Raw genomic sequence first — 23,299 nt, 5'->3', positions numbered from 1 at the left:
TTTATCCCCTCCTATTGTGTCCTAACCTAACCCCAGGTCTTGCAGCTGCCTGAGTAGAGGGCGGGGACGCAGCCTGCTGATCCGGTCGTGACATGACACTGTAACAGATATTTTGCGTATTTCTCTATTATTAATATAGATATGGGCTTTGAGCCTGTCTTCATCTGGCAATAAAAAGGAGCCCAATCACACCTCCCATACCTAGAATCCATCTTGTCACACCGTATCTGATATCTGTCACACCTGGACTGGGTCTGTGGCACCTACGTCCCCGACCAACCCGTAGAACTCCATTATGTGTGCCTTGCTTTTCACAGTTCTTTGGTTCCTTTTAACTCTTTTGTTTCCTAATGAAAATGGAGCCCTACCCTGTTCACATATTTACTGGACCAGGGGCCAAGGCCACCTTCCCAGCCCTTGCCAGCTAGGCCTTTCTCTAGTTTCCTAGTTACTGACTGGGATCTAGTTGCAATCAAGTTGCTTCAACCAGATCAATTAAGATGAAGGTAAGTGCTTAGGAATATGGCTGCCGCCTGGACTCTCTCTTCCACGCCCTCAGTGAATCTTATCCCTGGACAATTGGTACCAACCCTGGACTGACTTCAGGTCTTAGATGAAGGGAACCATGCACTTTCCTTTTTGGGGAACCAACCTATTGCCGGCTTAGTTCCCCTAGTTCCAGCCTTTCCTGGCCCATCCTTTTCCCTACTAGCTAACGCTGAAGGTCGTACTTAATTTGTCATGGAATAAACTATCAGGGGCTGCTGAGATGGGAAATGAATAATGAGAGTCTGCTCTCTCTTCACCTGCCATCTCAGCTTTGTCCAGTCATTTCCAAAGGAATTTCCCAAACCACAAGTCTTTTTCATTAAAACAAATCTTGGGCCTGATCTTTTCTCTGAGTTCACCCTAATGAAGCATCCAAGATTTCTAAGTTATGTGTAAACTCTGCACCACGAGGCAACACCTCAAACTGGAGCATCTCCAGCCTGCGTTCCAGGTTCCTACACTGCAGATCACGTTGTGGGCTCTCTTGCAGGTGGCGAGGAGCACAGAGGCACCGAGCAGCACTTGCTGGGGAGTTTTTCTCTGGGTTTTCTGAGAGGAGTCCCTGCGAGAGCCAGGGCAGGGTCTTGCAAATAGGATGAAATGAGCGGTATGAGGAGAGACTTTACCTACGTCAGAGCGTACTGAGAGGAAGTACAGCATTATGATAAACCATTTGGCCACTGGGGTGAGACTGCCTAGGTTTAATCTCAGTTTGATGTCCGCTTGCCTGGCAGCCGTGCTGTAACCCACCACAGAACCACCTGACATTTCAGACACTTTCTCTGTTAACATGGCCTGATGACAGGACAGCCGCACTGTTGTGGGAGGTTGAAATAGGGGAAATTCTTATGAAACATGCATCACAGGGTCTGGCACAAAGTAAGTGCTGAATGAACGGGGACTATGTTGCAGCTCTAAGATCCCTGGAACCTCTTGCACCCACAGTGCAGGCTGGCTCTCCTCCAGCCCCACCTGTGAGTCCTATGCATTGTTTAGGCCAGTGGTTCTCAACCTTGGCTGCACATTCGAATCACCTGGGAATCTTTTTAAAATCCTGATTTCTGGGCCTCATCCTCTGGAAATTCTGTTTCTTTGTTACTAATGTGGCCCCACCCCATAACAAAGAAACAGAATTTCCGCAGGATGAGGCCCAGAAATCAGGATTTTAAAAAGATTCCCAGGTGATTCGAATGTGCAGCCAAGGTTGAGAACCACTGGTTTAGGCAATGATAACTTTGTTCACAAGTGTGTTGGAGACAAAGTCGTCCCCCTCCGCCGCCCCCCCCCCCCCCCCCCCCCCGCCATACAGCCTACTTAGACTTCAAAGGCAACATTTTAAGAAAGATCCTTCCCCAGATGAACAATCTTCCTTTAGCAGGGAGAGACTAGGACTGAGCCTAAAGAAATTAACTGTGCAGCCCACATGTCATTCTTCTCCCTGCTGTGGAAGGCCCTGCGCAGCCATTCTTGGGGAGCGAGGCCAGGCTAACATCCTCCCTGAACTCTCCGATGGGGACGGTGCTCACTACATCCCAGCCTGCAATGTGATGTAAGGCGCCGGCTGCTGCGCGTGTTCCTGCCTTTCCACCCACCTGTTTTGAGCAGTGATGTTGGCTGACATCACTGCAACCTGCTGTCCTGTGGAGTCTATTGTATTCTTTTCTCAACACGGCAGCTTAAAGGAATTTTAAAGAAAGGATTTAGCACAAAAGCCTGGAAAGGTCAACCCAGTAGTATTAAGAAGTCCTGTCAGAAGTGAAATTAAAAATGATTGCAGACTAACACACACATTTGTTCTACTTGGAGCGCAGCCTGGTCGGGAAGAGCAGCGGTGGAAGGTAGCCACCTTGTGGCCGAAGTGAGGAATTACAGCTTCTGGTACTGAATTACTGGGCTATATGGTCCAGCACTTCCGATTCAGGCCAGTCAGGGTTTCAGACAGGATGTTAACACTTAATTGCAAATGAACAAGGCATATAATTCTTCCTAGTAGCATTTTTGTTCTTTTCCATAGAAGTGCATCCTCTCATAAACAAACTAGTGTTGTCTGCCAGCATCTATTGATCTGTTTTCAGCATGAAGAATCTCTTGTATTTTGATGAGCAGGTTAGAGTTATCGTCTATATTCTATAACATTATCGAGGTTTTTTCCCAAATTAAAAAAAAGTGTTTTTTATCATATAGATGATAAAACATAGATGAGGCACATGGGACTCACCATTTTCTATAGTGAGTCCTTAGCTTCCTGCGTGGAACCGCTGCACGGCTATTTCACATTTAAGCATTACACGTAACATTTTAATTTTTGTCTTTTAAGCTATATGGCATATTTTTTACTGCTGTCCTTTCCAGATACTGATTTTTTTTCTCATTTCTAAGTAAATTACAGGAACGTAGAGGGAATTGCATTCTTATCAGAAGCTTATATTCATGTTTCTTCATCAATAATTCACTGACTAGATGAAGAATCGTTCAGTTAGTCTCCTAAAATACCCATCATCCCCTGCCCTGCAACCAGATAGGTAATGTTGGCAAATCGAGTCACCGTGAGCTGAAATCGCCCACCCTCTCACAAGGAGTAGAGAGTAGGGCACTCTGAGAGGCGGTGTGATTGGTCAGGGTCTCTGCATCCTGTTCCCTTATGATTACATTTGAAACTGAAGATCCCATGGCTGCTAAAATGCCCATCTCTTCATTTACTATAGATATGCTAGTTGTCCATATGATGCTACCTGTTCTATCACGCTTGTGTTTTTGTGTGCTTTTATGTGGAACCCGATTTTGAGCATATACTGTTAAGGGTCCACATGACTGCCAAAGTTGTGGGTTTTTTGGGGTTTTTTTTTACTATACTTGTTTCCAATTTAGGAGCCTAGTGATGGGATAGTAAGTGACAGAGTTCGAAGCTGAATTATCACCAAAATAGGAATTTGATGTTCCCGAGCAAAGCTAAAGTACTCATTTGCACATCAGACATCTTTTTAAAATACTGAACGGTAATTGCATTTATTGTTGAAGTCACTGCTGATTGAGTCCCTAGCCAGACACCTGGTGTCTCCTGCAATCAGTGGACATTGTGTGTGAGGTTGGCATGAGGCACTTCAGACTTTTAAAGAAACCCTGCGTTTCAATCAGTGAGGAACAGGGGTATTATTTCCCTGGCCTCTGAATTAATGTAATCAGGTTATATTGTCAATTTTTAGCTTTGGTGATGGCATTGCACGTGAACACATCTAGACGTGTGTGTCAGAGAAAGCAATCACCTTTTATTTCCCTTTTATACTCAGGCTAGGGCATAGAATAACAACGGTCTCCATTCTCTACAAAATGGAAGGGAAAAAATGTAAAACAGCAAGCCCTTAGCCAATTTCTCAGGAAAGGCGTATTTTCTTAGTGGCTACCAAGAGTGACCTCACATTCGGCCATTGTTTGGGGCCATGGAAGTGACATGGTGACTAATATCACCTGTGCTTTTGGTGCCACTAGCATCAGCTATTCTTGTGCATCCTCAGTAACATAGTAACTCCGAGCAGTCTCCCATTTAGTCCCAGCTCTCACGTGTCTCCTGTGTTCGAACAACAGCAGTCCACTGGAATAAAATACCTTCATCTCAGATGATAAAGTTAGAAATTGCTGCCCATGTTCTTAGTGTAGCTTTTCTGTCTGAGCTCTCATGCAGCTGGGTTGTTCAGAATGTATGCATTTAGTTATCCTTTCAAGAAATACTTATCGGGTGCCTACCGTATGTAAGACACGGTGTGCAAGTATATAACTTCAGAGGTAAGATAGGCTCAGAGCCTACCTTCAAAACTTTATAGGCTCTGGGCAGATACTTTAAGAAAGTGCAATTAATGCCGGGAAATGTGCACATTGCTATGGACTCGCTTAGAGGGAAAATACAGTAATTAGGATGTTTTCCATTTTAAAGAACAGAAACCCAACTTCACCTGATCTTTTAAAAAGAAAATATATTGGCTCATCAACCAAAAGTCCATAAGGCAATAGCTTCAGGCAAGGGTTGATCAGGGCAAAAAATATGATAAGGATTAACTTTCTAAGTCCTTTTCTTCACTGAGGGCACTCTTCTCTGTAGGCCCTTTTCTCATAGTCTCAAGATAGCTGCTAACTATTGTGAGCAAAGTAAGAATGAGGGAATTCCCTTCCCTGATAGCTCACATAAAAGTTCCAGAATCATCTTAGTCCTATTGGCCTCGGAATCAGGTGTATATCTCTGAGTTAATTATTTAGGGAGGGGGGGATGGGATGTGCTGATTTCTTAATTTGCTTAACACTACTCCTTTTCCTCCCCATCCCCAAAGCCAAGGATGAGATAAACTCAACCAAAATGTAGTGTCGATCAATTGAGGATGATATGAGGAAGGGTGATGTGGCTGGGAGAGGGACATCTCGGGATTGGGTCTCACTGAATTGCAGGATATTTGCCTTTCCTGGAACCAGCTGTTTGGACCAGATTGAACAGGCTGGGGTCCACAGATCCCAGCCTGAAGTGAGGGGCTAAGAGGTGAAGGTGATTGGAAAGAAGTTGGTCCCATCAAAAGAGCTGGGGGCTTGTCATTCTCCAATAATGGCAGCAACATGACACAGTAACTTGAGCAGGGAAATTAAATGCAAATCATTATCAACTCTCATGTCAGACTACAGTAACAAGGGGCTGGCTAGTAACAAGAGAGCTCTGAGGAATATGGCGATGGCAGCTCTGAGGAGTAGCCACCACCCACAGGACTGAGGTAGAGCACTCTGGGGAGAGCCCCCATCCTCCCTCCCACCTGGATGAAACCCAGGTGTTCTTAGTTCACGGGCTCAGAGAAGTCATTGCGGGGCCACACAAGTGAATGGAACTTGCTGGAAACCTGCCCTTCAAGGTGTCAAGGAAAACTGCTCATGGAGTGGTGTCTCCCAGGAGGCATCCCACATTCAGTCACCCAGGGCCATGAGCTGCTGGCCACCTGCCTGTTGGAGAAGCACCTCCACCATGGCCCCGCCCCTCCCCACTCCAGCAGAACCTGCCCCCGGAGCACACAGAACCAGGGGAACACACTCTTTCCTCCTTTGTGGCCTATCCAGCAGTCTCTCCCGACAAAGCCTAACATCAGGCCATCAGGGGAAGAAATGCTATGTAAGGGGCCCGGCCGTGTTTCCACGGAGCAGGGAGAAAGTATGAATTTGGATTTGATAGCTGGCCCAGGGAGAGAGTGTGCTACTGCTCAGACATGGGGTGCTCTTGCCATAGATGGAAGGCGGATCCAGGTCAGGCAAGACTTTCACTGCAGAGATCTTCACAAACCAAGGAAAAAAACAGCATGAGAGCCAGAGAGGGAATGTGGGGGGTAGGGGAGTCCACAATAATTTAATCGATTCTGAGTCATTGGAGCATAGAGGGTCAGGTGGGGAGACGCAGTAACAGTTAGGCTGAATGTCTTGGATAGTGTGACAGTTAGTTTAGACTCTACATATGCTTGGAATTACTCAATGGCTCCCCATAATCCATAGGTAGATTATGGGGAGCCATTGAGTAATTTTAAACATTAGTTAAATATTTTTTGGTAGCAACCTAGAGAAGGAATTAAAAGAGGAGAAAGCCCAAGCAAGGTAACAGACTAAGAGAAGATTGAGATGATTCAGGCCAGTGAATGGAAGGGGAGCTGAGCAAAGGCATGGCAGTGGGAAATGGTGAAGAGGGGGTCAAGTTCAGGGCTATGAAAGAGGGAGAATGACTAGTACCTGGACTGCTCAGATAGGACAGGCTCTCACTGTGTCCTCGGGAATCAGCTATTCGTTATAACTGAAGCCCAGATCCTATCAGCTTTATAAACCCATCCTTTCTGGGAAGCTGAGCCAGGACAGGAGTTGTCAGTGTGAACTCTGGAGCAGACCTTCTAGGTTCACAGTCAGGCTTCTGCACGCACTTGCTGTGAGACCTCTGAGGCAGGTTGTATCACACGGACCTCAGTTTCTCCTCTTTAAAGTAGAAAGTTAAACAAGGACTGACTGGGATCGATGTAAACCTTTTAGAATAATATCTGATACATCGTGAGTGCTCAGCGACACTGGCTAGTGTCATTTTTCTTGCACGAGCTGAAAATAACTTTGGAAATACATGAAGCTCTGTTAATGTGCTTTATAGGACATGGCACTTGAATAAGTGACACTAGTATTTCATCATTCTTGCTTGCTGATGAAATCATTTTCCTCACTTGTTAACAAGGAAACAGAAAATGTGATTGGGAAAGCCAGCTCCTCTTGAGGAAGCAAAAAAGATTAAGTATGATAATGCTGAGACACCCTTGGTCAAACCAGGGTACCTGGCTAAACAAGTGAAGTACTTTAATGTATAATCTAATGTTCATTCATTCATTCATTCACTTGGCCAACTCTATTTTCAAAAAATGATTTTTAATTTAGCTGTAAACCTAGGTTCTAACAAGAGAGTTGCACATGGCTTGTTCAATAGGTTCATCGGTGTCACTTAGAATTCAGTGACCTGGGTAGCAGTAGTAGGACCCTGGAATGAGGTCAGCCTGATCACGACAACAGTGATTTAAAGCACTGCTACGGGCAGTAAACGCTGACAGGAGACCCAGCTCACACTGCCCAGGAGGGAGGGGTCAGACTCCTCAGTTCAATGCTATTGCGCCCCCTCCCAACACGCCTGCCTGGCTCCTAGCAGGTGCTTTATAAGTACTTAATGGATAAATAAATTCTCAGGCTACTTTTTATATCAAAGTAAATGAGAGTTATTTAAATCAGGAAAATGGAGGCTGATGGAAGGAGTCTGTCTCAAACAGTTTGACAAGGTGTGGACTAAATTAGGGTGGCAGGCAGGCTTGCTTTAGGAATAGGGGTGGGGCGGGGGTTGAACAAGCTCTGTGAGAAGATCCAGATTTTAAGAGTTTAATTGACAAGCTCTGAAATTAGTGAATATCTGATTCCCCTAATTAGGGAGGGCATTCTAATCTCTTTTCTAGAAGCTTTCATCTTTTAAGCTGTACCTGTGTACAGATTCCTCATAATAAGGACAGGAAAACCTGGCTGAGCACAGGGTCCTGGCTTTAGTATGAGCCCTGCCTGCCTGTGGGAGGGAACAGCTGTCTGTCATCTGTCCAAGGTCATGAGGGCACATGTGAGGAGCAAGGCTATGTCAGGGCCTCCAAGGGCTCCCTTCATCAGCTTATTGGAGACAATTTCCCAGTCCAGGGTATAGAGTCTCCCAAACCTCCCCCTTACCCTGGCACCGCCCCCGCCAGCACTGCCTCCTCCTCAGCACCAGCCCCAGCAGCTGCTGCCTGTGCCCTAGCCACAGTGCTCCTCCCACCACAGAGTGCCCTGCCGTCTGCAGATGTCCCAAGAGTAAGATGAAGCCTTTCCTCTTCAAAATTATTTAGGAAAACATTTCTCCCCCGGTAGACACTAGGCAGCAGCAGGTCAATATCGCTCTTTGAGGAGCTCCCAATTCAGACCAGGCTACGTATCTGCTATTTTATGTTGTGGTGTTTTTTTTATTATATATATATATATATATATATATATATATATATATATATATATGCACATACTAATGAAAGGGTAATATGCTAATTAGACCAGATAGATTGGACGTCATTCCGGATGTCCTTCCTGACAAAGCTGGGGCCCGGGCAAAGCTATGGTCAGCCAGAGGGAGGGAAGCCCGGGTCCAGGTTGCCAGAGGAAAGCCGGTGCTGGCAGCTGGGGAAAGGAAGGCCCACTCTTGCATGAATTTTCGTGCACCAGGCCTCTAGCATATATATAAATTATGCCTGGTGTATTTGGGGAAATGGTAGAGAGGAGGTCCTTGGCTACCATTTCCATTTTGATAACATTCTTTGATCTATTCTAGTTTTCTATTTTTTGGTAATAATATTGGTATTTTATATATTTTAGAATTTACTGCTATCATATAGGTTTCAAATGTATTAGTGTAGACTGATTCATTCTTTCATTCCCAACTTTTGGTATCTTATTGTGTAAATTGGCTTCTGAGAGAACAGTGTTGGATATCTTTAAAAGCCAATCTGAGAGTTTCTGTCTTTTAATTAGAGCATTTGGCCCATTTATATTTATTTTATACTTGGACTTAATTGGCCATTTATTTCATTTATATACCTTCTTTTCTTTATTTCTTATTTCCTGTAAACCTTACAACAACCTCTGCAGTATGTAGACACTACCTTTATTTTAGTAATGAAGACACTGAGGGTCGGAAAGGTTAAATGGCTTCCCTAGATCACAGAGCTAAGGAATGATGGAGCTGGGGTTCCAATATAGACCCATCTGAGCCTGAGCCCCCTCACACTTTACTAACATGCCCATCATTGTGGCCTCAGGTAGGAGTAAAAGCTTTTGGAAAAATGTGTGCTTGTTTGGCATATAGAAGCCAATTTCCTTTCCCCAGACAGCCTGAAAGAAAAAGAGGTCATTGGCTCTGTTCAAAAATCAATGCTTGACTTTTATATTATATTTGATTTCACAAAAGTGCCTTGTGACTCTCCTACTCCATTTCCCCCCATTTTTTGCTCATGTCCCTTGGACATTCTATCTCTTCTCTATCTCCGTCTCCCTCTCTATCATCTAGTTGTGTAACAGCAGCGTGTGTGCCAATATTCCAGACTTCGGAATATTTTCATTCCTGTGGTACCTGGGATGGGATCTGAGCCTATTTTTCTATATGCGAACTTTCCACATGGTGACCTCTCAGGTCCTTCGAGGTTAAAACTGAGAATGACTGCCCTAACTGGTTTGGCTCAGTAGATAGAGTGTCAGCCTGCTGACTGAAGAGTCCCAGGTTCGATTCCGGCCAAGGGCATGTACCTTGATTGCGGGCACATCCCCAATAGGGGGTGTGCAGGAGGCAGCTGATCGATGTTTCTCTCTCATCGATGTTTCTAACTTTCTATCCCTCTCCCTATTCCTCTCTGTAAAAATCAATAAAATATATTTTACAAAAAACACAAAAAAAACCTGAGAATGACTAAGTCGTCCTTTACAGACTCCATCATGGATGTTTCTTTTCAAAAGAATTTCATTGAATTAGAAACAAATTCAAACCAGCATCTGGATTCCTCAGAGAAAGCCAATGAGAAAGTAAGTTATGTAAATAGTAATACTCCAAATTGGTCTGAATGACAACAGGTAATAAACCTGTTTTATATGTATGTATATATTAGGAAACAAATCTAAGGTTTGTTAGCTCTCTCTGAAATAATTATTTTTCTCTTCCCTGGAACCAGTTTTTATGTCCTGAGAAAAAATTGAAAACTCAAATAAGCAGAAGGAACAAATTATCTGCTCAGGCAGTCCTCTTGTGCTGCTGTTGATTCCACGTTAATGATTATAAGCCCATTAGAAAGCCAGACATCACTGAGCTCTGATTTTAACAATTCCAGGTAGGAGTTTCTCATCTATAATAATAAAAGCATAATATGCTACTTAGACCAGATGTCCTTCTGGATGTCCTTCCATCCTTCAGGACGAAGCCAGGTCTGCAAGGGAAGCCTGGGTCCCAGGTGCCAAAGGGAAGCTGGTGTCAGCAGCTGGAAGAAGGAAGGCCTACTCTTGCACAAATTTCGTGCATGGGGCCTCTAGTTAAACTATAAAATTGCTTTAAGTGGGCCATTCCTTACCATAAAATGAAATTTTATTTCGGTCCCTAAAAACATCCCAATACACAGCAGTCCCTTTTTCAGCTACATATCTTTCTTTTCCTTGAGTCTCATTAGAGCCTGGATAGGGATTGTAAAATGCTAACACTGAGGAGTTAAATCCTCATTTTATATTTTTACAATTAGGAAGAAAAAAAGATGAATTTCCATAGAAGGTGAGAATAGACATTAAATTTTGTGTGGAGTCTAGATTACTACCATTCTGAGGAACTTCCCTTGCTACAACTTTTTCCTAATAAAATTAGTCTATTTAGTAAATTGAATGGTATCAATGGAGTGAAAGCTTTAATGATATCCATTATCACTGGTGTGCACACACTATTCTCTTCCTCTAGTCAGTGAAACTTGATAAGGAAGTTGGATTAGCCACCATTGCCATTGTGGCAAACTTCAGCAAAGACGTATCTTCATAGCTCAAAACTGTCTGAATCTGTGGCTTCCCAGCCATTTTAATAGTCATTTGTATGTCTGTGTTGTCAAACAATCAGCTGTCTGTATGTTGTCCTTAGCCTTGCTTCAAATTACCAGAGCCAATCAGAATCTGCAGGCAGCCCACGTGCTCTCCGCCTTTCTCATTACAGCCGCCTTCCTTTTTCTACTGCCTCTCTCAGAAGCCTGTGAGTTGTTGCCTCTCTTCCAGGCTCCCTTCGTAACTAAGAATTTTTGTTGTTGTTGTCAGTCATCACCCGAGGATATTTTTCCATTGATTTTTGTAGAGAGAGTGGAAGGGAGGGGAGAGACAGAGATAGAGAAACATCCATCGATGTGAGAGACACATTGGTTGTCTCCCACACCCACCCATCCTGGGCCTGGGATTGAGCCTACAACTGAGCTACGTGCCCTTGACTGGAATGGAACCCGAGACCCTTCGGTTCCCAGTCTGTCACTCTATCCACTGAGCCAAACCGGCAAGGGCCATAGTTAAGAAATTTTGATTTTGTGAACATGTAGCTGTCTTAAGCCTTATTTACTCAGGGTTGGGTTCCTGGCTATTTATCCTGAAAAAATTCTTGGCTAGTTCTCCAAAGATGCAGTCTTACTGACAATGACTTAGTGGCTTAGTTCACCATAATATCTTAATTTTAGTTTTAATTTTAATTGAGTCTACAGGTATTAAAACCTTAAAGGGTTACCAGTGGTGGAAGCCTTCACATCATGTTTAAAGTTAAGATCACTCTGGAGGGGAGGAAACCTTAGTGCCTCTCGAATCCTCAAATATTTACAAAGGAATTTTCAGTGAAATTCATAATTCAAGTCCAAGGCCACAGTGGGAAAAAATTGATGGCAGGTGCAGGAATTTGGAAGCAGCAGAGTGCATGCTATGAGTCTGTTCACCCCAGTTGATGCCTCTGTTAGTGGCAACAAAAATGTTGATTTCACTTGCTTCTTGAGGCTCAATAATTCCTCTCTCCGTTGGCTGGCAAGGTGTAAATTTAGTTCAAAATCATGGCCCTGTTCATCCCAGATTCAGAACTGTTGCCAAGAAAACGGGTCGCAGATTCCAGCTCTCTCGGTCTTTTTTTAGCAGCTTGGGAGTTCCTTCAGGTTCTGTTTGCCAACCACTTCCTCCTCTGAAGGTTTCTAGAAATAGTTTTTAAATTCCACATTTAAAAATATATACACATATTTTCCTTTACCATGACTTCTCAAAATTAAAAGTCAGTTTTCCTTATCACAATGATAACTCAATAAAATACAAAAAAATCATATTTTATAGACTCCCAGAGTTCAGCAGTTATTACTTCTTATTGACAAAATATTCTACAATCCTTGAACAAATGTTTATTCTGATTGTAAGTGCTCGTGAAGGATCATTTTCCCTATATGTTCATCACATATTTAAATGTATGTAGACATATGTATTAAATGTTAATACATTAGTGTGTGCGCTTTTTAAAAATGAACTACCCATTCTAACAAGTATAGCACATCTAAATACTCTCTAGGTATAAATGTGCTTGTTTTTATCACTTCAGGTGGAGGAGGCCCTAGAAGCTGTCAAAAATGCTACAAATGAGCAAGACCTTGCAAACCGCTTCAAGGAATTTGGGAAAGAGATGGTGAAACTTAACTACGTCGCAGCAAGGAGACAGCAGGTGGGGAATGTTTCGGAGATGCTGGGGAGTGGACGTGTGAGCTCAGGAACCTTGAGGCTTGGCTGGCCCGGACAGCGGGTCAGCTGCATCTGCTGGCCATCCAATTAGCAACAGCCTCAGGACCTGGGATCCCAAAAACGGCTCCTGCTTGGGCCAGGTCTGATACTACCAGGGGCCCTGGGGGCTGTCTGGTCCCTGCCTACTTGGAGGAGGTATCAGGTCTCCTGCTTCCTTGGTGGGGACCCCCTAGCCACCCCACCACATTCTTTTTGTCCTCTATAGGAAATCCTCCCAGTCAAACAAAAAATTCAAAACTGCGGTGTGATGCTCTGGCCACTCCCTGGACATCACCCTTAGCCCTCACTTTTTATTTCCCAGCCCTGCGGACACCAGCATGCATAGCCTCACCCACGATGTGCAGGGTGTGGAGTGGAACTTTCGCGAATGAGAGGAAGGAAATGAGAGGAAAGGCCAAGAGAAAGAGGAATGCAGAAGGGAGGAGGAGCACAGGTGCAAGCCAGTCACTTTGATGAAGATGGCTGACCTGGGATGCTCTCTGCCCCTCAACAGTGGTTCTCAACCTTGGCTGCACATTAGAATCACCTGGGAATCTTTTTAAAATCCTGATTTCTGGGCCTCATCCTCCAGAAATTCTGGAGATATTACCCTCAATTTCAGCCAGCTCTGTTTATTCATTAGGTACCATGAGAATTTTGTTCTCCCAAAACATTTTTTTTTCTTCCCAGGGAAAAAAAAATGCAAATGTGGAGCTATTGGTTAAAATCATGTCCACCCATCCTCTTGACTCCTCCCAGAATTCTTCCATCTTTTAGGCAATTCCTAGTAATTTTTTTTTCTAAAATATTCTGTGACCAACTAGAAAGTCCCAGTCCACAAACCTTAGCTTAGTGTTCATTCTGGGCCAGGCAGGGGTGGTGCTGTTAGTACAAAGCTGACCAACATCCATCCAGTCCCTGCTCCCAAAGAGTTTACAATGCCTGGGCACCAGGCACACACACGTGATCTCGTTTACGGTTATCAGCAGAATTCTTTGTTCACGTGGAATCTTGTGTGGCAGCCCCAGTGGAACGTGGATGGGGCTGATGTTATTCCGAAGCACAGGTGTGAGACCCAAAACGAAAAGCCACTGGCTTGTTAAACAACTGAAAAAGAATAGGTTGAATCTTTATCTCAGTGGACCTGGGAGAGGCTGGAAGATAAACAGGACCCGGGACACGCAGAGCCTTGCGGAGTGTTTGGATTTAACTGTGAGTGGAGAGGACTTGAATAGTTCAGTGTTTGGGATCGTGTCTCAGATGTACACTTTAATGTTACTCTGTGTTACAAAAAGGGGGGTGGTGTGCAAGAGGGGAAACTGGCTGTCGTTGAGAGGGGGCTAAAGTTGTCTAGGTACGAGTTGTGGTGGTCTCAGGCAGGGTGGTAGCCGCGGGAATGGAGAAAGCAATAGGGAGTCAGTTTATTTTGAAAATGGAACATATGGAACCTGCTGTTAATTTGAATGTGTGAGGTTAGGGAGTGACAGCCACCGTTTAATTGTAAGCTTCAGGTTTGAGCAAATGGGTAGGTGGTGCTGAATTTACTAAAATCAGGAAGACTGGAAAGGGACCAGGTAGAATGAGAAAGAAAGATTTCATATTTTAGATACATTGATTTTGAGAAACATATAAAATATCTAAATAGAAATCTAAATAGAAATGTAAATGGAAGACAGATGCGGATTGGAGATGGAAACATGAGTCATCAGCGTGTAATGGGTATTAAATCCTTGGGCACATATAAGATATTCATATGAGACTACCCATACACATTATTTACTTTTATTTTATTATTACTTTGCTTTTACTTAAGTGCTAGTTCAGACTTTTTAAAGAAAATTTAGAAAAAGAGTAGAAATGAAAGAAAAGAAAAAGCACCTAACACCCAAACCCTCAGCAAAACGGTGGGGATAGTCGGGTATTTTGCCTTTCTGTATTAATCTTCATATTTTAGCATATTTGCAGTTATTCTGTGCATAAAAGTATGCATATCGTGTTCCACTTTTTCATATATCTTATAAATATTATCCAGGTTATTGCTTTTCTGGAAACGGATTTTAATATCTACATAAATAGTCCCTCAAATGCATGCTTCAGTAGTTTCCTTAACCAGTTTTCATGATTCAACATTTAGATGGTTTTCAGTTGTGTTTTTTTTTTTTTTTTTTTTTTTTTTGGTGTGTGTGTGTGATTAAAGAATGCTTTCTCAAGTATCTTTATGGAGATAACTAACAATTTCCTACCTGGCATCTCTCACTTCCATATTCAGGCTTTTTCCCTCAGCATAGCTCCTCAGGTGAAATATGGAACCTGGGGACCAGGTGTCCTGAGGTTAACGAGGCCTTGATGATGGCTGGGAGCCAGCTCCTCCCTGCGATGCCTGCATGGCTACCGCCTGGACTCGAAAACATACTCTCATGTTTGTTGCCTGCTTACCTGGGGCTAAAAATAAAGAATCCCAATTTGAATTTGTGTTGGCTGGCAGAAATCTGCTATTTTAAGCAAAGGAGGACAGACAGTTCAGTCACTGCTTATCGTCAGTTTGTCTGGACAGTCCTAGGTATCAGATAAAATGTGCTCATCTAGAATTGTTTTGATTCACAAAGGAGAAGATGCAGTTCATTGTGGCCAGGTCATCCATGTGTCTTGTACTAAATGAGCGAATAGGAAAAACAAAACAAAACAAAAAAACGCCCCAGTAGATCATATACTATTTGATGATGTTTCGAAGCTGGAAACTATTCTGCCAGAGATACTCAGCTGGTAACCCTAGATGGCTCTTAGAGACAGCGCTGCCTTTCATGTTTCAGAACATTTTCTTAACAGACCCCTTAAAGCTAAAAAATAGAGTGATGCCCCCATGGTGTTATTTTAATATTCCAGACCAAGAAAAGCAAATCCTATTTTTTATTCCCTAAACTCACTGAGCTGCCAGTAAGGCAGTTAAAGGGAAAAAAAAAAAAACACGAACCCTGTTGTGAAAATGATATGAAGTGGCAGCCATGCCCTGAGCAAAAATCCGGAGTTTGATTTCCCCTGTTCACACCTGGAATGAAGTTTTGGTTTCCGAGCTGCTGATGACAAAGTCGGATCCAGGCAAGCCGCTTCCCTTGTTGGTGGCTCAGGTCCTGCGTTCTTTCAGCAACATGCCCGGCACGCCTTCTGTGGGCCAGACACTGCTGGTGACTCAAGAGCCACCCGTACAGGACAGACAGGGCTCCCCGGTCTCCCGGGACAGCTGGTATAGGAGGGAGGCACCTGCTGAAGTAAGAGAGCTAATACAGGATGAGGGTGACAGGTGGGAGGGAGTATGGCCTGGGGCAGGTAGAAGGTGGCGCAGCTTGGAGGGTAGGAAGGGGAGTGGGCCCTAGGCGGATGGAGCACCTCAGCTGAAAGGCTAGGGTGGAGGAGGGATGCTCCCATATTTCACATAGAAAGAGCACTATGTACGAAGTCCTGGCAGCTAGAGGCAGCCCGAGGGCCAGGAGATGTTTCCTAGAATTCAGCGTGGTTGTCCGCGCCGGGGGCTCCAAGTTCTGTTGCAAACACTTCAATGGCAAATGCCGTGGAGGTGACAGGTGTCGTGTTTTGCACACGCAGGAGCTGAAGGATCCCCACTGTCGGGACGAGATGGCCGCCGCCCGAGGAGCCCTGAAGAAGAACGCCACCATGCTGTACACGGCCTCCCAAGCCTACCTCCGCCACCCAGACGTGGCTGCCACAAGAGCCAACCGCGATTACGTGTTCAAGCAAGTCCAGGAGGCCATCGCCGGCATCTCCAATGCTGCTCAAGCCACCTCGCCCACGGACGAGGCCAAGGGCCACACGGGCATCGGCGAGCTGGCTGCGGCCCTGAATGAGTTTGACGTAAGCATCCGAGTGACCTACCGAGAGGGCTGCACACTTTCCTTGAAAAAAAAACGTGTCTTGGGGATGAAGGGCCACCATCGTAGTATTTATTGATTTACAGTCCTGAAGGCTTTGGGCAGTCAGATGAACCACGCATAATGTGTTGCTGCGGTTCAACAAAAAACCTTCAAGGCACACAGTTTCTCTGAAAGAAAGGGTTCATTGCCAGCCAGGAAAGGGACCAGGCCCTGGGCCATGGGGCCTACATACCAGCAGCTGAGATGATGGAGAAAACAGGTTGGCCATCCTGGGGTGGAGGGCTGTTCGACATAATGAGTTTGGGGAAGAAAGATGTAAGTCGTTTTGAAAATGTTTACACTGGCTGCAGACAAAGAAGGCCAGGGAAGGAGAAGGGTGATTCTGGGATAGGTGCCTAGTCCCTGAGGAAGCAGTGTTTGCTCCTTCTGATTGGTTGTGGGCACTAGTCCGGAAAGTTCATGAGTGAGCAGAAGGCAGTGGAGTCTGGTGGTTGGCTATCCCTTTTTATGTTTATTTTATTTTATTTTTTAATTGGATAGTTGCTCTTTTTTAATGATTAAGGTATTACATGTGTGTTCTTGTCCTCCATTGTCCCCCTCCAGCCCCCCGCTCATGCCCTCACCCCCCTGGTGTCTGTGTCCATTGGTTAGGCTTATATGCTTGCATACAAGTCCTTTGGTTGATCTCTCCCTTTCATCCCCCACCCTCCCCTACCTTCCCTCTGAGGTTTGATGGTCTGATGGATGCTTGTCTATCTCTTTTTAGATAAAGGCTGAATAAGCTCTCTGGACAATCATTCAAAGTTTCAACATACATTCAGGAATATGAGCAGCCCTTCCTTGGCTTCTGGCCACTGGCTCCATTAACTAACTCCGTGTCTCTTCTTCCCACCCTTCAGCTTGCTGCAATTTAATTTGAGACCTCGCAGAATTTTTCCCTTATCACTCTTATCTGGGACTTGACATATTGGCAAAACCTAGTTTACTTGTCTTTAAAGGATCTAACAACTATGTTTAAGAGGCCTGACCCCTTGCAAATAGAAACCTTGTACACTGTGGGCAGTTTTAGGGACAGTCATCATTTGGATGATAGTCATTATTACTAAAGGAACAAATGTCATGGGCAGCTCAGGTGTGGATTGCATTTCTCTTGTCCCTGGTGAAGAACTGTCCTCAACTTCTTCATTTTGAATCAGTGGCACACAAGCGCTGTTGCTCTGTGATCCCACAGGGGATCCTGGTCTTGCAGACGCTGCCTCTTTGGGTAGCAGCATTCTGCACCTGCTGTCTCTAGCGTTCATCTCAAAGAGGATGTCTCGTTGCTCCTGGGCATATTCAAGGTATAAAAGTGGGTGAGAGGGACTCATGTCATCAGCATCTCAGGATGACAGCTCTTACCACCCCCAGGTCAGGATAAGGGCTCACCTGCGAGAAGTTGAAATTCAGTTGAGTTCATACTATGCTAAGTGAAATTCTACATGTGTTGTGAGAGCTACAAAGATTTATAAAATAGTATCTGCTTTCAAGGGTTCTATTTTCCTATAGGGGAGAGGAGGGAGTTAGAATGATCTCTACACACTTTAAGTGATAAACACAATGTGACAGGAATTCATAGGAGGGAAAGAGGTTACTTACCAGCTGTGGGGGAAGATGATGAGCTCGCTTCTGGATATGCTGACATGACTTGTTGGCAGGCATCACTGGCTGACTGCTGGAAAAGAGGATTAGGAGCAAGTGGTTATTAAAGGTGAAGGGAGATGGATGATATGATGCAGAAATGATTGTAATACTTTGCATTCAGATAGCTCTTTGCAGTTTTCACAGGGCCTATCCTCTTTCCCTTCTTTCTTAGTCAAAATATATATTGAACCTAGATCATACTCTATTCTCTAAGGTGTTTTTTGGTAAGGATTAAATATGATAATACATTTAAAGCTTTTACCACAGAAATTGGACCTTAATATGTAATTGTATTCATGAGGTTTCAGGAGACAACTGAAAATTTATTGGAACTAGTAAGAGAGTTCAGTAAGGTTATCAATTTTTTAATTACTAGATGTCCATAATACAAAAAACAAAAAGAAAGAATAATGGGGAAAGAAATCCTGTTCACAAAGTAGACAATAAAAATAAATTTTGGCTTTATTTCACTAGTTAATTTAATTTCCTTTTATGTATTAGAGATAATCCTGATATAGTTATGAAGGGCCTAGGAAAGAAAATTATATTGTTTTACTGAGGTGCAAGTTTTATTTTTTGGTAAATGGTGTCAAGATCACAGATAGGAAAAATATTGACCCTGTCAATATTTATAATACTATATTTAGACAGTACCAATAAAAAATTTAACAGGGTTCTTTGGAAACAGAGTGGTGATAAAACTTTTTTTTTGTCTTTTGTGTGTGTTTTGTTTTTGTTTTTGTTTTTTCCCTTCCCTGGAATAAGAATGGATGAGCCTGTATTTTAAGGAAATGAAAATAAGCAGATCTTGCACTCAGATCACATTAAAGCATTGTAATGCTACCTTAATTTTTAAGATGTGCATTAGAACAAAAAAGGCCTCATCTGTTAAACAGAATAGAAAATCACAATGTCCAATACAAAATTATTTTTGAAATGGTGCTTTTAAAAATTAACACTAGGTAGATTATTTAATCAGATTTTGCCAAAATTTAATCTTTATGATCATAGTTTATTTTATAATAAAGAGAAGTAAACAGTCAAACCCTAAGTGTGGACATGGCAGTCCAGCAGTATAGCATACAGAGCCCTTCACCTGCTGCCACCTCCTGCCCAGGAGGATGAAGCCTCCAGCTTTCCTGTCTCTTTGTATCCAGACCATTTTCATTAGAAGGAGCTTTTACTCCAAGTGAATTTAAAAAGCGAGGACTCACTGAGAGTATTACAAACAGTTTTGCATTCATAATACTTAAGATCACGTGGGGAAAATCTATTAGTACAGAATGTGGACATATGTTAATTTCAACTCTAGTGATACATTCTCATGCTGCACAGTTAAGGCTTTGGGAGCTGAACACATAAAGGTAACAATAGAAGATGCTTTTTATAACACATGGAATTCCCTAATTGTACTTTATTCACTTCATATGTTATTCCAAATACGAGACCAAGTAATTTTTATTACTTAACTGTATTAACTAAGTGTATTATATGTCATCTAAGTAACTATGTATTCTATTAGCTTAGTATATTAACCCTGTAATATTTTATTATTAAATGAATACTGGTTCTCTAGCTACATAAATTATATAAAGCATTATCTAATGTTTAAAATTTTATTTGTCTAAGCTTGACAAAAATGAACATGTGCAGATGTCTAAATTGGCAGTTCGTAGTTAGTAATTCCATTTGGCGTGGGTCACTAAAAATTGTTATTTAGTAAATGCAATTCATTTAAGTTACTTTCTCAAAAGCAGAAATGCTAGGAAAGTATGATTGAATATTATAGCATATAAGGTAATTAACCACTAATAGGTGATCTATTTCTAACACCAGCAACCTACAAGTCCTAATGCTATTTGAAATTATTTTCCTAAAAATAATGTTTCATTTCTCTTTACTTTGTAACAGCATTATACATTTCTGTTCTACAGTTGCATAATGAATAATTTGATTTTTTTTTTTACTTCCCAGGCAGATTGACTTAAAATTGATTTAGAATTCACAGGCATCTGTCCTGAATTCTGAATGCTATTCTCAGATATTAAACAAATTGATATTACATGGAGTGGGAAACTTCCTGAGGTTTAGTTTAATGGCTTGACAATGTAATGGAGATTTTTAAAAATACATTTTTTTTTATTGATTTCAAAGAGGAAGAGAGAAGAAGAGGAAGACAGAAACATCAATGAGAAGAGAGACTCATTGATCAGCTGCTTCCTGTACACTCCACACTGGGGATTGCACCTTCAACCCAGGCATGTGCCCTGATTGCAAATTGAATCATGACCTCCTGGTTCATAGGCTCAACCATTGAGCCATGCCAGGTGTGATTTTAAAAAGTCAAGTACTTTGATATCCTGAAGTGAAGGGAATCACAGAAATGCAGAATATCATTTCATATCAGCATAGCTAATATGCCTTAGTGTTGAATTTGAAGATTGTTGTGTATTAATAATCTTCCATGTTTCAAACATGGGGTAGGGGTAGGATGCAGAAGGGACTGAGAGTTTGATGGTTGAGGAAGAACAAGGTAAAAATTAGTAGTTTTCTATTCATTTGCCTAAATTATAGGATTGAATTTCTAACTGGGTAGTTATGATTGTGGCTCAATGCCTGGCACTGTATGTATTCTTGCCACTATTATTCTGCCTATGGGGATGATTTATGAAGCAAAAGAATGAAGGAAAAACCCAGCATTTTTTGACAACTTGAAACTGTCAAATGCATCTCTGATGATATAACAGCAAAGAGTGAATGACGGCTAATCAATGGAAAAATCAGCCTCTCTTTAAAATGTGGCAGCTTGAGGTGAATACTTTTATCTAGTGAAACTGTCTGCTAAGGGATACTCAAAAGAATTTCTAGAAAACTCTAATGACTGCTCAGAATAAATCACATTATAACGTCAATTTTGACTGCCAGAAAACTTTCGAGGGTTGAAAGAGAGGAAAATTAAATAATTCCTATAGAATTGCTTAATTGTATTAAAGAGAAGAGAGTATACTATATCTGGGTTTTTTAAACTTCTTTTTTAGATGAAAATACTTTGAAAAAAATGGAAATTAATACCATTCATGACCCAGTCTTTATAATGGATAGTTCTTTCCTTTTTGAAGTTTTTCTTTAAATCAGACAATAAACATTGTCTCAAATTCTTCTAACTCTCTACTTGTGACCTTGCTTCCTTCATTTCCCATGTGCCCTGGGAATTTTCTTGATTAAAAGTTTCTTTTCCTTGTACATTTAGTTTCTCCTTCTCCAATGGTTCCATCCCCTCAACCTACAGAAAAATGTATTTCTCTTAGAAAACCATAAAAAAAAGTGTTAGGCTACCATATTTACCATATTCTCATATTTTACTCTTTTTTTATTTGTTTACAGAGTTCTTTGAGATGCAGATTCTAATCCTTGCTTCCATTTCTTGGCTGCCAGCTAGCTTGTACCTCACTCAGCCTTGCCATCCATACCTCCCTTGCCCCTCCTCTGTGATTCTGTATCTGAGAATCTCTAGGGACACCTCCCTTATAAATCTTTTATTTTCCAGTTCTTAACTGCTTCACATTTGGAAGGGGGGCATTCATAATAGTATTAACCATGCTTTTTCTCTTTATTATTTCTAACAGGCAAGATTTAAATATCTGTACTTGGGAAGTAGGACAGTCTGGTCGCAGCAACATGGAGCTGAAATGTCACCATGACATACCAACACTGCACATGTCATCCTTCCTATTTTACCTTCTTTTTCATACTCCCACTATCTTTTCAGATTTTCTTTCTTCTTCTTCTCTTTAAATGGGTTTCCTTTTCTTGATCAATAATTCTCTTACTGGTCTCGTATTCAGTGGATGGAAATACTGGCATGTGAGCATAAGCGATGATGAGTCAGTCATCTGCATCACAGGCCTGAGGGGATGGCAAGGATCTGGACCTGACAAGGTTAGGGACCTAGACTGACTCCCCTGATGAGAGAGTTCTCCCCTGGGGAATTCTCCGAGAGGCTGTGCCAACTGTGTGCTCTTCTTAGGTGTACACAGATCTTCTGTAGACTGAGCAGCAAGAGATTAGGTTGTAGTAATCATTTCAGAGCAGGACCCAGCCCGTGGGGGACATAGAGGAGAGCTTTCTGGCTGCCTGAGAGCAGGGTTTGGGATCCAGGTTTAGAATATAGGTGCAGTGGAGAGCTGGGGTGCTAAATAGGTAACCCAGATGTGTGACCTTGGAGATCTGTGCTGAAGGAAAAGATGAGTTTGTTGTCCCCCTTCTCCAAATATCACTCTTACCCTTTTTGAATAGTGAGATAGTTATTTTTATTGCTACTTGATCCAGACTAATGCTCCTGTAGAAGTACTGTCCCTTTAAGGAGCCATAAATCTGAGTTCCAGCTGGTTCAGTGATTCCTACTGGCTTTTATTGACTCTTAGTCCCTACAACAGCAGGCCAGGAGAAATGCCTCCTTGGTGAAGTAAATTTTGAGAGCACCTTATTCTGTCCCTTCCCAGGTCTAATCCTCTCTTTTGCTGTGGAAATCAACATATTTAGCAAAGAAGCTTATCCCAGACCTCATCTCCTTCTTTGACATTCTATAAGTCATACTGACTGCAGACATCTGGGAAAACCCATAGCAGGTTATGAGGACTGTAAGTTTCCTACACATTACATGACATTAGAGTGAGGGCGGGCAGAGGAGAGGAGAGGGGCCCTATCAAAATACTGTAAACATGCTGCTAAGGAAAATACAAGATATAGCTAGTGTCCTAAAGCAATTAACAAGCAGGAGGCCAAACACATACAAATGAAGGCCAGTAAACAGGACCATTTAGTGTCTGGAAAGCAATTTCATATTCCTAATGTAGGTACTAAAAAGTTAGAGCAGGCAAATCAGCAATGTTCTCCCTATCTTCGTGCATGCCAATATTTTGAAAGGCTTAACATCTGTAGTTATTATGTCTATTTTTCTTTAATACTTTAATCAGTACTTCTCAATAATGATGTCTGCTATGTTCCTATGAAGTATTTTCTACTTAGTGGCCATTGGAAATAGCCCAGACATTGGAAAGGGGCCAGGGACTTGGATCCATGTATTTGGATCTTACTCCATGCTCTGCAGAATAACTACGGATGTGTGACCTTGGTTTACTGAGATAATATCTCTAGTTAATTCTCTAGGCCTTGCACTAGGGGTTAGAGACAGGAAGGCTAAGATCATTCATTGAGAGCTTACAGTGTGCCAAGTGAAATATAATAAAGATGTGTAGGATAGAAAGGAGAACTGCTTAGTAAACAGCTTGCATAAATACGGTGGTATGCATTTATCCTATACTAGAGGCCTG

The 23,299-nt window shown here is 42.5% G+C and overlaps 1 protein-coding gene across 3 annotated transcripts in view; it reads left to right on the top strand.

The window, feature by feature from the left end:
* The window catches only part of CTNNA2 (catenin alpha 2), a 1,136,278-nt gene that overhangs the window by 329,282 nt on the left and 783,697 nt on the right, over positions 1–23,299 (top strand). For all 3 annotated transcript variants that reach the window (XM_059659311.1, XM_059659308.1, XM_059659310.1), the window contains exons 5-6: positions 12,224–12,343; positions 16,000–16,266. In XM_059659311.1, the coding sequence (XP_059515294.1) occupies positions 12,224–12,343; positions 16,000–16,266 (387 nt within the window). The remainder of the gene's footprint in view (positions 1–12,223; positions 12,344–15,999; positions 16,267–23,299) is intronic.

The sequence above is a fragment of the Myotis daubentonii genome, chromosome 12 (assembly GCF_963259705.1).
Source record: "Myotis daubentonii chromosome 12, mMyoDau2.1, whole genome shotgun sequence".
Taxonomy (NCBI): domain Eukaryota; kingdom Metazoa; phylum Chordata; class Mammalia; order Chiroptera; family Vespertilionidae; genus Myotis; species Myotis daubentonii.
The sequence above is the reverse complement of the archived record's forward strand: the minus strand, read 5'-3'. Positions and strand labels throughout refer to the sequence as shown.